General features: G+C 41.2%; 1 protein-coding gene and 1 long non-coding RNA gene across 12 annotated transcripts in view; one reads left to right on the top strand and one right to left on the bottom strand.

Moving 5' to 3' along the window:
• LOC130141859 (uncharacterized) overlaps positions 1-662 on the top strand; it is a 136,936-nt gene extending 136,274 nt beyond the window's left edge. For both annotated transcript variants that reach the window (XR_008819206.1, XR_008819207.1), the window contains exon 2: positions 315-662. This is a non-coding gene — a long non-coding RNA (uncharacterized LOC130141859). The remainder of the gene's footprint in view (positions 1-314) is intronic.
• The window catches only part of LOC130141856 (ceramide transfer protein-like), a 96,383-nt gene that overhangs the window by 76,129 nt on the left and 3,210 nt on the right, over positions 1-17,044 (bottom strand). For 8 of the 10 annotated variants that reach the window (XR_008819202.1, XR_008819200.1, XR_008819204.1 and 5 more), the window contains exon 2: positions 15,837-15,971. The exons of 1 other annotated variant lie outside the window; for it this stretch is intronic. Coding sequence is in view for 5 of the 9 variants with exons in the window: in XM_056323082.1 (XP_056179057.1) it covers positions 15,837-15,971 (135 nt within the window). In the remaining 4 variants the exon portion in view is untranslated. Of the gene's footprint in view, positions 1-15,308; positions 15,377-15,836; positions 15,972-17,044 lie in introns of those variants that run through there. One more of the 10 variants, XM_056323084.1, reaches the window with a different exon arrangement.

Below are 17,044 nucleotides of genomic sequence, written 5' to 3'. Positions count from 1 at the left end.
TGCTATGAAGATAACTGCAGCTTACAATACACCAGTGTTATACACTGTAATAACATATACAAACCAAGTGAAGACAAACATTGTGCTCACCTAATTCAGCAGTACAAAACTACTTATCCCTGAAGCTTTGACATACCAGTTTTTATTGGGGTTTTTGATGCCAATGTAAGAAACTATGGACTAGGGTATTGTTTATTAAGATTTATGTTAAGCCCAATGTAAAGGTTAGGCAACAAAAGATATGAAATCGCTTATGCAAACAGCCACCAGACACCGCTTGTGTAAGATAGGATAACCGCAATCAACTAAACCAGATACCGCTTGTGCAAGATAAGATAACCGCCAGATGTCCAGGAACCGACAGAAACAGGACAAACAACCCCATATAAGGACATATGAGTGAGGGGTCAACTATGGGACAAAGGAGGAAGACTTCTTACTTCGGCCTCAACGACCACCAGGAGGCAGAAAACGACCCCCTAACAACAACTGAAGCATGCGCAGAGTACCTCCACTACCTCATGAACACGGGAGTAAAGATGTATAAAAAGGGACTGTTTGAACTGCTCAGGACGGCAGTTGGCGGAGCGCAGACTCCCCTGTCGTCCAGCGCTGGTTTTGCTCATATTCTACTTGCTATAATTAATAAAATTTTAATTGGATTATGATCCGTTGTGGTCTCAATTTATAACACCAAGAAGTCTTTTTAATACAAATTTAAGAAAAATTTAGTATAGCTGCACATTGATTTTGCCCACAGCTAAATATGCAAGTCTGTTCAGCTGCTGATTATAATTCTTCAATTTCTAAATTCCAGTCATATTTAAGCCATATTCCATGAAACTTCTAATGCTAATTTTCACATGCATCCTGCTAGAACACCAGATTATTTACTTTTCTGTGGACTGTTATCACAGCCATAGGATGTCATGAGAACTATATTAATAAAAGAGTAATTTTACAATGAAAGCAAATATTAAGTACTACCCATTTTATTTCCTCCAATAGAACTACTGCAAAATTGTGAGAAATCATTGCTTTAGAAAAGGTATTTTGTAAAGCAATGCCTTTTGCTTTAACTAGGTTTTACAAAATTCTCTTAAGGGAAAAAAGCTATCTGTGTTTTACCAATTAATACTATGCTTGGTAAGAATTTTACCAGACAAGATAGGTCTACAGACATGGTCTCCTGTGCCCTATTAAATACTAAGGAGAAGTATTTAGTCAAGTTAGTGTATTTCTTTCTGGGGTCACTGCTCATTTTCAGAGCACAGCCTGAACATTGCTTATCTAAATGGTCTACTCGTTGCATCCTCCCTTAACATTATTTCCTCTAGAACAAGCATCATCACTGTATTTTTCCTTTAGAGATCTCTTCCTTCCCCAAAGTTGAAGTACATGCAGCAGAATCCTGCCTCTGCTTCAGAATAACTCTAGGTTATTGCAGCAGGTATACCCTAGCTGGCTTCTAGACCCCTACCCAGCCACTCTGTCACTCTCCCTCCTCAACTGTACAGGGGGAAAGAATAAGACGAAAAGCTGTAGGTCAAGATAAAGACAGGGAGATCACTTACCAATTGCCAACATGGGCAAAGCAGACAACTTGGTAAAAATTATTTTTTTAATTTATTGCCAATTAAAAATAGAGTTGGATGGTGAGAAACAAAGACAAAACAAAACACACGGGTGCAGGGGGATGGGGGGTTGCAGTCAGTTCATAACACTTCAACTCTACCACTCCTTCCTCACATTTTTCCACTGCTCCAACATGGTTCTCCATGGCTGCAGCCCTTCAGAATAAACCTGCTCCAGCATTGGCTCTCCACAGTGTTTCAAAGAACGTCTTCAGAATTTCTTAGTGATTAAGTATTCTTTATTGTCGGCGCCGGGTGTACGGGGGATCCTTCCACCAATCGTACACACCCAGAGGGGCAGATTATCTTATATTTATATAATGAAACAATGAATATTCCATTAACGCCTATACATATTCATCACCTGAACCCGCCTACCCTCGCTTCGTATGCTAATTAGCTTATCAGCCCTTCACACTTGCGCAGATTCTTCCAAAAATTGTGGGCCGGGGTCTTTAGAATGTGGGCAGTGGTCTATGGGAGGAAGGCCGTAGGTCTTCCTCATGGTGTACTTTTCACCTTAGTTCTCAAAAGTGATGAGTTGGCAGACTTGTAGAAATCTTTCCCGGGGTTTTTACAATACTCCTTGTTAATTTTACTCAAGGCCATCCTGCTGTCCCGTTATCTCCTTGGTAGGGCAGCTTGCTTTGCAGATAAGGAGGACAGCTCCCCTTTCAGAGATTTGCAACTTTCTTGCCAGAACAGTCTATATATGATCTTTCAGACATTTTAACCCCTTTGTCGCTATACAATTACAAGCTTATTTATGCATTAAAATGAATATTGGTTTATGAATACAAACTTGACCATATTATTTACAGCTTATTCACATCAACAGGCTGCAGCCTTCTTCAGAGCATATCCAGCTGCTGTGTGGCGAATGAAGAGACGGGACGCAGCTTGATGCAAGCAAATGTCAATTTATTGTACAGAAGCACGAGTTTTTATACACTTTCAGAAGCTGCGCGTTTTAAACAGATTGGTCCTTGAAGCTAAGCCTTGCATCCTAGGCAATCCCTGATTGGTGGTTAACTACCAGCAATTAACAGCAAGGTGTTACCTTTCCTTGGCGCCATCCCTCTCCCACTCCCCTGTGCTCTGCAAACCTGCCTCATCATGTTAATTGTTGTCTAGACAAGCTCGAGCACATTCCCCTCAGCTGATTGCCACGCATGGTCCTAGTTTCCAGCCTGCTCCTGCACTGCTGCTGTGCGGGGTCCTACACAGGCTGCAGTGTGGTCCCTCTCCCAGAGGCTGCAGGGAAATGCCTGCTGCGAAGTGGTCTCCTCCAGGGGATCTCTGCTCAGTGCATGGAGCACGCATCTCCTCCTGCTCTCACCGCAGGGCTGTTTCTCACTTTTCTTATTCACTCTTCTCACACTGCTGCACGGCAATTTTTCTTTCATAACTGTTTGCCCCAAGTCACCACCACAATGGCTGAGGGGCTCAGTTGTGTCCTGTAGTGGGTCTGCTGGAGCCATCTGGAACTGGCTGTGTCCAACGCACAGCAGCTCCAACTTCTCCCCACAGAGGCTGCCCTGCAGCTCCCACCCTTGCCACATACACCCAATGCAATTATAAAGGTGCATAAAGATCCTTTTTTCCTCTACGAGTTATTTTTGAAGACACTTGGCTTTAATGACTTTAATGCTTATACTTCCAAATTCATTAATTTAATTTTGCAAGGGTTTTTTAAATATCATTAAGTGTACTAGATCTAACTGTCAGGTAGAACAACTTAAAGAAAGCATTATACTTTGCTGTTTATCATACGTAATGAGATATGGTGCCCTGGTTTCAGCTGGGATGGAGTTAGATTTCTTCTTAGTAGCTAGTACAGTGCTGTGTTTTGGCTATGATGTGAGAACAATGTTGATAACCACACTAATGTTTTTAGTTGTTGCTGGGTAATGTTTATACTAAGTCAAGGACTTTGTGGTTTCTTGGGCCCCACCAGCCAGAGGGCTGGAGGGGCACAAAAGAGTGGGAGGGGACACAGCCAGGTCAGCTGACCTGAACCAGCCAAAGAGGTATTCCATACCATGGGATGTCATGCTTGGTATATAAACTTGGAGGGTTAGCTAGGGGGGATCGTTGCTCTGGGACTGGCTGGGCATTGGTCGGTGGGTGCTGAGCAGTTCTACTGTGCATCACTTGGTTTCCTTTTACCCTTTTCATTTGGATTTTACCCTTTTCCCACACCTTTCAATTCTAATTGTTATTACTGTTATTATTATTGTTCTTATCTCTTTATTCTGTTTAAATTATTAAATTGTTCTTATCTTAACCCTTGAGTTTTACATTCCTTTCTGATTCTCCTCCCCACCCCTCTGTGTGGGGGGCAGTGAACAAGCGGCTGCATGGTGCTTGGTTGCCAGCCAGGGTTAAACCATGACAGTCCTTTTTGGCACCCAATGTGAGGCTTGAAGGGCTGAGATAATGACAGATCTAATCAGACAGTATTGTCTGCAGTATTCGTTGTATTAAATTATTAGTAATTAGCTACAATGCTGGCTTATCTGTTTTTGAATTTGCTGCCCATTATCCCAGGGTTGAATTGTCTTGTTTATTTACAGTATGTGCTCCCTTTTGTGTTGTTTGTTTACATAAGCTAAAGTTATTTTAGTGTTTTACTATATAGTATTAATCTATAGTATGATGGGCTCATTGGTTCTGAAACTAATCTGGTCTGTGCACTCAGTGTTGTCACCTCTGTGTGTCTGGTGGCCCCTGTGGGGGAATGCCAACTGTACCTTTGGCTTTGTTTTCCCAGAGAGTCAGCCTATGGGTGGGGTCTGCACCTTCCCCTCAGGGCTAATTAATGAAACAATTAGGATTTTCGGAGGGTCTGAGTATATTTGGTCCGATGGCAGCTTCATAGTATCAGTTCTGAGCCTAGTGATAGGAATATTGAATTCAGTCTTTGTGTCCCGGATCTGGTGAAATTTTAAGCAACAAACTGTAACTACTGCTCCAGCCCCTGCGGCACCTGCTGCAGGCGCTCCAGCTCCTGTGGCAGGCTCAGTGGCCCCTGCGGCCCCTACTCCAGCCCCCACAGCCAGCACTGCAGCTAGCCCCTGTGGCAGGCATTCTAGCTACTTTAGCTCCTGAAAATGAGTGATGCAGAAGACCGACTGGTGTCAGTGGCCCCTGTAGATAAAAAGAAATGGAAACGGAAAGCAACTCACTTGGTAAAAGAGAATGAAGCAGCAGGCCCATCACAGGAACAAGATGAAGAAAGCAAATAAGAGGTAACCTCCCAATCCCTATCTCTGAGTGAACTGTGGGATATGGGGAAAGATTATGCCCTTCAAACAGGTGAACACACTATCACCTGGTTGCTTTGATGCTGGGATAACGGGGCTCATAGTATAGACTTGGAGGGTAGGGAAGCCAAGCAGCTGGGATCACTTGCTAAAGAAGGGGGCATTGACAGGGAAATTGGAAAAGGAACACAAGCCATCAGCCTCTGGAAGTGACTTCTGTCAAGCATGAAGGAAAGGTATCCCTACAAGGAGGATATTACATGTCACCCAACCAAGTGGACTGCAATAGAGAAGGGTATTCAGTACTTGAGAGAATTAGCTGTGAAAGAGATGATCTATTATAACCTGAATGATCCACAGTCACCCATAGATCCTGATGAAGTCCAATGCACACTACCTGTGTGGTGGAAATTGATACAGAGCACACCATCAGTGTATGCCAACTCATTGGCACTAAGGGTTGGTCAGACACTGCACCACCAACAGTGGATGAAGCAATTCATCAGCTCCGAAACTATAAAGATAGTGTCTCTACCTCCCTCCATCATCTCAGCTGTAGAGAAACTGGTCCACCATCTTAACAAGGATAGGTCTGACTCTCCACCAAAACAGACTCACATCTCAGCTATCAACTGTAGACGTCCTTCTGTTTGGAGGGGAGAATATAGAAAATACACACCACGAGGTACCCTGTGGTTTTATCTGCAAGACCATGGAGAGGACATGAGGAGGTGGGATTGATATGGAGAAATAGTGTGAAATGGGGACAATGGACATCGATCGTGATTGTATATGTCTGCTCAAGGAATGTGGGTATGGTGACTGGTCATGGGTGTGGTGTCTGGTCACATAGCCACACAGCCTTGAGGAGACACCTACCCTTCTTCCTCTGACAAAGGGGCTATTTATAAAAAGGATGAGAAAAGGATGAGAGACATTTCAATGTTATCTAGAGGAAGGGAGTGCTAAGTCTTCTTGCTGGAGAAGTTCAGATGGTCACAAGGACATGAATCACCTACAAACCTGCAAGACCACCACATTCCAGGCAAAGGACTGATAAGCTAATTAACATAGGAAGCGGGGTTTAGGTAACGAATATGTATAGGCGTTAATTGAATATTCATTTGTTTTATTGTATAAATGTGAGATGGTTCGTCACTTTGGGCATGCACACTTGTGGAGGAGCGATCCCCCGTGCATCTGCACGCAATAAACATACCTACTTTATAACTTTTGAGTTATAGAGTCTAATTCCGTACGTCAGGATAGAAAACCTACCTCAGTCCTGGAGGCACGAGTGTGTGAACTACAAGGAAAAACAATCACAAATAAGGAGTCTTCCAAGAAAGTTGCTGCTCTACTCTCCAAAGGACAATTTTCCAGTCAGTGATAGATAGGGCTAACATTACTCTTGATCCTGTGAAAAGGAATTCTAACCCATTCTGGCAAGGCATAAATAAGTGAGGGAAACCACTCCATGCTACATCTGTTTCACACCACTAGCCGTGCTAGTGCAGAGTCCCTAGACCAGGATTAGAGGGACTCTGCCTCCAGCCAGGTGGAGGACAGGGATAACCAGGTTTATTGGACTGCATGGATCCGATGGCCTGGCACATCAGACCCACAGGAATATAAAGCTTTAGTAGATACAGGTGGACAGTGTACTTAAATGCCATCAAGCTATGAAGGTGCAGAGCCAATCACTATTTCTGGAGTGACAGGGGGATCACAACAGCTGACTGTAATAAGCTGAAATAAGCTTGACTGCAAATGAATGGCAAAAACATCCCATTGTGACTGGCCCAGAAGCTCCATGTATCCTTGGCAGAGACTGCCTCAGGAGAGGGTATTTCAAGGATCCGAAAGGGTATCAGTGGGCTTTTGGTATAGCTGCCCTGGAAACAGGAAATTAAGCAGCTTTCTACCTTGCCTGGTCTTTCAGAAGACCCATTTGTGGTGGGGTTACTAAAAGTTGAGGAACAGCAGGTGCCAATTGCTACTACCACAGTACACCGGCAGCAATACCGCACCAACTGAGACTACCTGATTCCCATCCAGGAGCTGATTTGACAACTAGAGAACCAAGGAGTGATCAGCAGAACCTATTCACCCTTTAACAGCCCCATATGGCCAGTGAAAAAATCTAATGGAGAATGGAGACTAACAGTGGACTACCATGGCCTGAATGAAGTCATGCCACCATCAAGTGCTGCCATACTAGACATGCTAGAACTTCAATATGAACTGGAATCAAAGGCAGCCAAGTGGTATGTCACTATTATACTGCAAATGCATTTTTCCCGATCCCTTTGGCTGCAGAGTGCAGGCCACAGTTTGCTGTAACTTGGAGGGGTGTCCAATACACCTGGAATCAACTGCCCCAGGGGTGGAAACACAGCCCTACCATCTGCCATGGACTGATCCAGGCCACACTGGAGAAGGGTGGAGCTCCAGAACATCTGCAATACATTGATGACATCATCATATGGGGCAATACAGCAGAAGTTTTGAGAAAGGGGAGAAAATTATCCAAAACCTTCTAAAAGCTGATTTTGCCATAAAACAGAGTAAAGTCAAGGGACCTGCACAGGTGATCAAGTTTTGGGGAATATAATGGCAAGATGGACGTCGTGAAATCCCAGTGGATGTGATCAACAAAATAGCAGCGATGTCTCCACCAACTAATGAGAAAGTAACTCAGGCTTTCTTAGGTGTCATCAGTTTTTGGAGAATGCACATTCCAAATTACAGCATGATTGTAAGCCCTCTTTATCATGTGACCCAAAAGAAGAATGATTTTAAATGGGGCCCTGAGCAGGGACAAGACTTTGAACAAATTAAACAGGAGATAGTTCAAGCAGTAGGTCTTGGGCCAGTTTGGACTGGGCAAGATGTAAAGAATGTGCTCTACACTGCAGCCGGGGAGAATGGCCCAACCTGGAACCTCTGGCAGAAAGCACCAGGGGAGACTCAAGGTCGACCCCTTGGGCTTTTGGAGTTGGGGATACGGAGGATCTGAGGCCTACTATACTCCAACTGAAAAAGAGATATTGGCAGCTTATGAAGGAGTTCAAGCCACTTTAAAAGTGATTGGTACTGAAGCACAGCTCCTCTTGGCCCCCCGGTTACCAGTGCTGGGCTGGATGTTTAAAGGGAAGGTCTCCTCTACACATGCAACTGATGCTACATGGAGTGAGTGAGTCACACTGATCACACAACGAGCTCAGATAGGGAATCCCAATCGTTCAGGAATTTGGGAAATTATTATGGATTGGCCAGAAGGCAAAGATTTTGGGATGCTATCACAGGAAGAGGTGACACATGCTGAAGAAGCCCCATTGTATAATGAACTGCCAGAACATGGTAAGCAATATGCCTTGTTTACTGATGGGTCCTGTCATATTGTAGGAAAGCATCAGAGGTGGAAGGCGGCTGTATGGAGTCCCCTACAACAAGTTGCAGAATCTGCTGAAGGAGAAGGTAAATTGAGTCAGTTTGCAGAGGTGAAAGCTATCCAGCTGGCTTAGATGTTCCTGAACAAGAAAGGTGGCCAATACTTTACTTCTATACTGACTCATGGATGGTGGCAAATGCCCTGTGGGGGTGGTTACGGCAATGGAAGCAAAGTAATTGGCAACACAGAGGTAAACCTATCTGGGCTGCTGCATTATGGCAAGATATTGCTGCCCAGGTGGAGAACTTGGTTGTAAAGGTACATCACGTAGATGCTCATGTACCCAAGAGTCAAGCCACTGAGGAACATTTAAACAGCCAGCAGGTATATCAAGCAGCCAAGATTGAAGCGGCTCAAGTAGATTTGGATTGGCAACATAAAGGTGAATTATTTTTAGCTCAGTGGGCCCATGACACACATCAGGTCATCAAGGAAGAAATGCAACATATAGATGATGAGCCTGAGATCAAGGGGTGGACTTAACCATGGACACTACCACACAGGTAATCCATTAATGGGAAATGTGCTGCAATTAAGCAAGCCAAACAGTTAAAGCTTCTGTGGTATGCAGGATGATGGCTGAAATATAAATATGGGGAGGCTTGGCAAATTGACTGTATCACACTCCCACAGACCCACCAAGGCAAGTGCCATGTGCTTACAGTGGTGGAAGCAACCACCAGATGGCTGGAAACATACTCTGCCCCATGCCACTGCCCAGAACACTATCCTGGGCCTTGAAAGACAGGTCTTGTGGCCACATGGCACCCCAGAAAGAATGGAGTCAGACAATGGAACTAATTTCCAGAACAGTCTCATAGACACCTAGGCCAATGAGCATGGCATTGAGTGGGTATATTACATTCCCTATCATGCACCAGCCTCTGGGAAAACTGAATGATGTAACAGACTGTTGAAGTCTACACTGAAAGCAATGGGTGGTGGAACTTTCAAACATTGAGAGAAACATCTAGCAAAGGCTACCTGGTTGGTTAATACCAGAGGTTCTGCCAGCTGAGCTGGTCTTGCCCAATCAAAGCTTTTGTATACTGTAGAGGGGGATAAAACTCCTGTAGTGCACCTTATAAATATGCTTGGAAAAACATTCAGGCAAAGGCAAACCCATTTGTGGGACTGTTTTTGCTCAAGGGCCTGGGAGCACTTGGTGGGTAGTGTGAGAAGATAGATGTGTGCCTCAAGGGGATTTGTTTTTGGGTGAAAACAGTCAATAAATTAAGTGATGTTAATTGTTACATAATGCTGTATCTAGTCTTTGGTGATGATGGCAGAATTTGAACCCACGCCCCAGAGAGACTGGATAATCTTGTGGCATCCATTTCTACTATCTTTAGATTTGAACTTCATTTTTTCTTCAACTGCCACACCAACAAAGACCGTCTGGTGAAACCAAATCAACACAGCCATAATAGGATTAGAACTGGCTTCAAAATGGAACAGTCCAACACCTCATACTGTCCTCCTTGCCCAGAAAGGCTGTTATAAGAGATTGAGCCTAATATCATGGAGTAATTGAACTCAATGGATTTTAGAGGGATGGTCCATAGACTAAGGGAATGATATCCATGTATTTATATAAAGAACTGTCCTGGTTTCAGCTGGGATAGAGTTAATTTTCTTCTTAGTAGTTAGTATAGTGCTGTGGTTTGGATTTGGTGTGAGAACAATGGTGATAGGACACTGATGTTTTCAGTTGTTCCTAGGTAATGTTTAAACTAAGTCAAGGACTTTTCAGTTCTGTGGGCCCTGCCAGGCAGGGGGAACACGGAAAATTGGGAGGGGGCACAGCCAAGACAGCTGACCCAAACTAGCCAAAGGGGTATTCCATACCATATGGTATCATGCTGAGTATGGAAACTGGGGGAAGGAGGGACATTTGGCATTATGGTGTTTGTCTTCCCAAGTAACCATTGCACATGATGGAGCCCTGCTTTCCTGGGGATGGCTGAGCACCTGCCTGCCAATGGAAAGTAGTGAATTAATTCCTTGCTTTGCTTTAACTATTAAATTGTTCTTATCTCAACCCTTGAGTTTTATATTGCTTTCTGATTCTCCTCCCCATCCCTCCAGGTGAGGGGGAGTGAGCAAGCGTCTGCATGATACTTGGTTGCCAGCCAGGGTTAAACCACAACACAAGGTCAGTGAAGGAGGAGGGGAGGTGGTGCTCCAGGCACTAGATCAGATTCCCCTGCAGCCCATGGTGAAGACCATGGTGAGGTAGGCTGTCCCCCCCTGCACCCCATGGAGGTCTATGGCAGAGCAGATATCCACCTGCAGCCCATGGAGGACCTCATGCCAGAGCAGGTGGATGCCCAAAGGAAGCCGTGACATGTGCAAAGCCCACACTGAAACAGGTTTACTGTCAGGACCTGTGGGGACCCATGCTGGAGCAGTCCATTCTTGAAGGACTACACCCTGTGGAAGAGACCCATGCTGGAGCAGTGTGTGAAGAACTGCAGCCTGTGGGATGGACTTGCATTGGAAAAGTTCATGGAGAACTGTATCCCGTGGGAGGGACCCCATACTGGAGCAGGGCAAGAGTGGGAAGAAAGAAGCTGCAGCAGAGACACGTGATGAACTGACTGCAACTCCTATTCCCCTGCACCACTTGGGAGGAGGAGATAGAGAAATCAAGAATTAAATTAAGCCCAGGAAGAAGGGGGGTGGGGGTTTTATCCTGATTTGAATGGTAATAAACTAATTTCCCCAAGTGGAGTCTGTTTTGCCTGTGATGGTAATTGCTGAGCGATCTCCCTTGTCCTTATCTCAACCCATGAGCCTTTCATTCTATTTTCTCTCCCCCATCCAGTTCAAGAGGGGAGTGATAGAGCAGCTTTGGTGGGCACCTGGCTTTCAGCAGGGGGTCAAACCACCACGGTATGAACAGAAGTGAAAAGCTGAAGAGTTAGCAACTTTAGGAAGCAGCAAAACAGGAGATGGCCTGGTGCAGCTGCATATTAGTAGATATAAAGAAAAATATTCTGACCCTTTTACTTAGCATTTCTGGAATGCTATCAGGAAGTGAGGTATGGTATTACACAAATCCTCAGTAGAGATATTAAAAACGTCATTAATGGCTATCACAATACAAATCAAATAACTGCAGGTTGCCTAGCAGGACTGTTGAGAAACACTACAACCCTGAAAGGGGGTGACATACAAACAAGCTGTATCCACTAACAATAAATCAATCTTAGGAAGATTCATAGAAATTCAGATTGAGCAGGAATAAGGATAGCAAATATCACAGAAAAAATTGCTGAGGTATATAACCATAGCTTTAACACCAAATGCAAACAGTGGAATTATTTAAGGTTTGGTATAGCATCTGTGATAAGTGTTCCACAGCATGAAAATGCTCAGATATAACCCATGGGCAGGAATTATGATCCTGAAGTAGATGTCAAATCATGAATACTGTTAAAACTTAATTCTTTTAATAAAGAAGTCAAGTGAGGGAATGATATTCTAATTGATAATAAAAAGTTGACAGAAGTACTGTTGGAATACAACCCCAATTTCAAGTGTGTGGTAACCAATGATTGTATTCAAGTACTAAAGCTGAATTCTTCAGCAATATTAAGTAAACCTAAAATATTTGGTTATTTAATACACACTATTGATCTTGTTCATATTATGACAAAGAATTCCATAATGATTAACAGTCTCACTTAAGCTGATATGAATGTATTTTCCCACTTCTATTTCCTCAATACATACTAAGGAAGCATTCTTCCATTTCTCCACCCAGACACATAATTGCTTTTTGTTTGCCATGGATATTAGCACTCTACAGCACTTTGATGAAAACAGGACAACATTCTGACATTTTCACTTTGAACATCAACCCATCCATTTCTGGTTCAGATAACTCAAGGACTGAAAGATTAATATACAAGTTTGTACAGAGTATGTGAATGATAAAAATAATTGTCCAGGAGAATCCCAGTGTTCCAAGCAACTTCTGCCTACCTCTGTAACACCAACCCCATCTCATTATACCCTAGACATCAACTCTTTCTCTCCCTCACTCTTCTGTTGCTCTTTGGCATTTTCCTCTCCAGAATACAATCACCTCTGGCCTTTTACACATGAGTATGCATTCCTGACCATACTTATCTCTGTAGGGTTTTTTGGATGCACTGTGTAAGAACCTCCATTCTGATTTCTCTCCCATTTAGCCAAGATTTTCCACCAATCTGGATATAACTATTCCATTATTTAAGGCACACACCAAAGCCTAAAATTACTAATTGTCTTGTGTCCTAATTAAACCCCTGTCTAGTTAGGGCTTGTATTTTATGTCTTAGTTTTTTCAAGTCATCTTTTTAGTAGCAATTAAGGCTGAGAAAGCGCTTTATCAAGTTACAGAAAATTAAATGCTCATTACTTCATACTAAACCAGATTTGTTTCCAACTGTCTGAGGTTGGAAACTATTTCCCCATGCAATTAGCAATTATTACAAATTTACTGCTACAGTATTTCTGCCCAGGGCATGGATTTATAGCTTGGCTTTTTTAATGAAAGTTTTCACCAACTAAAAGCTATTGGTTCACATTCAACTTAACTAGAAGCTGACAGAATCAAACCTATCAGTAGATAAAAAGTCACAATGACATAATTCTTTTATCATAAGCAGGTCTGTTAGCAAGATCAAAATGTTTAGAGCAGTAGCTAGAAAAAGCTATTCCAAAGTTTACCAACATTAATCCAAGTGGATCCACTTCTATACACTACTTCTCCAACTGCTTCCGAAATATTTTATACAATTTGAAAGTATGAAGCGTAAGACACCAGTGCACTATTAACAGTTATTTTTTTAAAATCTATTTTTCAAAACATGATTCTTCATGCAAAAAGTGCTTTAAACAATACTACTAAGAATATTTTTTTAGTACTGCCATTACCTTCACTTAAAAATACACAACTTTAATATTTGTAGAGCTTAAAGTTTCTGTGAAAAAACTTCTCACAGGAAGCTTCTGTACCTGTTTAAATTGACAAACACATAAAGCATGTTAACTTGTCCATCTATTTAAGATATCTGTACACAAGTGCCCAATTATTAATGGTGGCCAGCATCATACTATAAATAAACCAGAAACCCTGCAAGACAGAGGAAGAAGAGTTGTTCAACTACCAGTATCTTTTAAGAAGTGGGGACTTTTATTATTATTATTAGCAGTTGACTACTGGAAAGAACTGTCTCTTTCTTCCAACAGTATAAGAAAATGAGAAGGTTAAAACTGGAAACTGCCAGTTTAACTCTCATGTATATAGTGTTCTTGTTCTTTTGGTAAACCAGAGCTAAAACACATTTATTCCATCCCTAACATATAACATGAAGATTTATTAAGTTCTTCTCAACAGCAATTTATTGTTATTTAGAAAAATAAGCTAAGACAATTCACTAGGCTGTCTGTCTCAGGCAGACTTCCATTTTCTAACTTCTTGTCTGTCCCAAGCTCTTGATATCCACAAGCAATAAATACTCAAGAAACCTACCCTTTCAGAAGTCCATTCTGAAGGGGAATGGCTTGCAACTTGAATATTAATTAAAACATCATTACTGCCTTCATTAAGCAACAGTTCTTTCCAATTACTGTTTCTGGAAACTAATTAACTAAAAATATCTCCATTATGCAAACTGTATTCATTAATCCCAGTCTAGGCATTTCCACAGAACTGTCTAAACATCTCTTTACAACACAATAACAACATGTTCTAAAAGCCTAATAGCCAATATCATATTTCCATTAATATTTTAATGAGTATGCATTATCTCAGTATAATCAAAACAGGAAAATCATAGCATAAACCAAGTTGCAATAACTACAATGCAATCAAATTAGAAATCAAAGTTTTTCTACATCAGTAATACAGAAAGTAAAAAGATGACCCTGGATTAAAACATGGCAGGCATGAATCCTACCTGAATAAAAGCTCAAATTTAAGTTGGAACATAAGCTTTTTGAACTCTTTCTGTATAGGTAGTCACCTCTAGTGTAACTCCAAGTTACCGGACATAACAAGCACCAGATAGAAGAGAGGAAAAAAGCTATCGACACGAAGTTTGTGTTACATACTTCCTAGTCAAAAGATAGGCTCACCAACTTCTCTTCACGAAGTGCAATATACCAAAACATTCCAGAAAATATCAGCATCACTATAATCTCTGCCATCAAAACCAGAACTCAAGCTGCCGAGATTTGCTCTACAACATACTTCTAGACAATCCTTGATCTACCTCCTTGTCACCACCTTCCTGTCTCTGCCTGGTTGGCATGTTAAACCTCTTACTAGTGAATGAGACACCTTTTTAGAAGTCCTGATCAAAGGCTGGTATCTCTACAGACCACCAGAAGTACACTTAAATGAGCACTTTAGATGCTGTTGTATGTACCATATATTCCTGAATAAGTAAAATCTTGAGCAAGATGTAAAAGTTTAAGTAGTTTTAAAAAGAGCTTTAAATAAGGTAATCTGTTTTCATTTTTTAGTAACTGCAATACCTGTCATATCTAAATGTATAAGTCTGCTTTCTCTTCTCAATCTTTTTTTCCAAAACACATATAGTTGATGTAATCAATCCAGTCTTTTCTTCCCAAACCAAAATGTATTTTTAAAAATTCTATTTATAAGCTGAATATTAATAAGAAAAGGAAATTTCTTTGCCATCCTCGATTCAGTTTGAAAGCAAAACATTTGGTGGATAGTAAGATTTAACACCACTGCTCTAGGAATTTATGTGCTACACAGAAGTCCAGCTTCCCCCTCCCCCACATCAAATAACTGTACTAACACTAACACAGAAAAGCTACAGCATGCTTTTTGGCAAGCATTATTTATAACTAATACATAATTCTGAAAGCTACAAAAAGTGGTTTTTTTCTTTATCTTCTAAGGTAAACTCATTTTTATGATATTTTACTTACATGTAGGCTCTTTATTCTTACCAGCATAATACTGCATCTTTCAGCATTAGGCAAAAAACAGCACCACACTTCAGAGAAGGAAATACATATTAGAACATTTTCTTTTGGAAATGTTGTACAGACTCATGTTTGGAAAGCACAGTCAAAGAAACACTACCCTCTCTTTCTAGTGCAAATTGTAAGGACTGCAATGGATGCTGCCTCCCTTGCGAGGTTGGTCCAGGGTCTTAGGCTGACCCTTGGAAAAATTCTGCCTCCTCCAGAAGCAAACTGTATCCCTACCCACAGAAACCTCTAAGATAACAGAGATTAAAAGCTGCTTACTGCACTCTCAAATGAGAGCAGCTTGTTTTCTTATTAGTAACTCATTGCTATGCTCCACAGTGTTGTACCAATATCACTAACTTAATAATAAATGACCTAACAAAACTTATTTGCCATATGCATATTAATTTTCACCAGGCATTAGCCTACAAATATGTAACACTCCAAAACATGAAAATATAGCAATACTGAAGTAGCACTTACTGTAATCACAGCCTTGCTCAGACAGATAGAGCCTCTGCAGCCATATTCAGTTTCATCTTCAGACTTATAATAACTGAGTGTGTTGCTTTTCAAAACTACCCATCGATCCTGCCACCCATGAATGTAGTTGGTCCACTGTAAAAAAAATTCAATGATCAGCTAATAATAATAAAATAGCAGTAAAAATAGTTTGGCTGATATTTCTCAGGCTTTCAAACACCAGGAGAAGAAAAGCAACTTTTATAAAAGTTCTCCCCAATTGAGAACTTTTATTATTCTTCTGCCCAGAGCTCCCTAAAATCATTTTACAAACTCCCAAAGTTACTAAAAACCAGTTGTTTCAAACCAACAATAAAATAACAGATCTCTGAAATTTAACTGGCCTTGGCAATGCAGTTCTAATAAAAATAAACATACTGATGACAATTTGCAGGGGGGGAACAGAACATTAATTACAAAGGTGAGTTTAGTCATTTGATTTAAAATCTGGAATTAGACCAAAAGTCAATCTTAAGCAGAACATAAAATAATTGATTTTGTATAAAAGTATCTAGTTCTCATAAATAGAAACATGCCATTATCCCACCAATACAGTATAACTACTATAGTGCCTAGAGCAATCAGTTCCTTATCAATTTAATATTGCCCATAGATATTGCTTTAGGTTTTAATTCTTAACCACTTTCTCAATAAGATGATACTTGCTTATCAGCAGATGTCCAATTATCCTTTTGTTATTCAGATTTTCCTAGAGACTCCACATCCACCCGTGGAATGAAAGTAATGTTCCAGAAACAAATCCTGGATTCGACTTACAAAGATCTAGTTAGAAGTGACTAAAAATTCTGATTATTATTATTTGCAACATCTTCTCAAGACTACTGAGCTGCACTTTGTAGAATCAGGACTGTTCTGTAACTCTGGCTACACACTGGTGCTTGGTCTTCAATCACAGTGCAAAAATTCTAAGTTAGGTAAAAATGGAAACAAAAGCACTGAAAATTTTATCATGCAAGCACTTCTTTGAACATGACAACTTTTCTTAAACAAAAAGCTCCAAGTTTAAAACTCCTCTTTTTAACATTTAATTCAAACCATTATTCATCTTTTTTATAACATATAAATAGGGGGGAAGTGAAAAGGCTCATTTCTAAACTACACTGCGCATATTAGTTAATACATGTCCCATAACAGCATGTTAACTATTA

Source organism: Falco biarmicus, chromosome W (genome assembly GCF_023638135.1).
Source record: "Falco biarmicus isolate bFalBia1 chromosome W, bFalBia1.pri, whole genome shotgun sequence".
NCBI lineage: Eukaryota > Metazoa > Chordata > Aves > Falconiformes > Falconidae > Falco > Falco biarmicus.
Note: the sequence above shows the minus strand (reverse complement) of the source record. Positions and strands in the feature narration are given on the sequence as shown.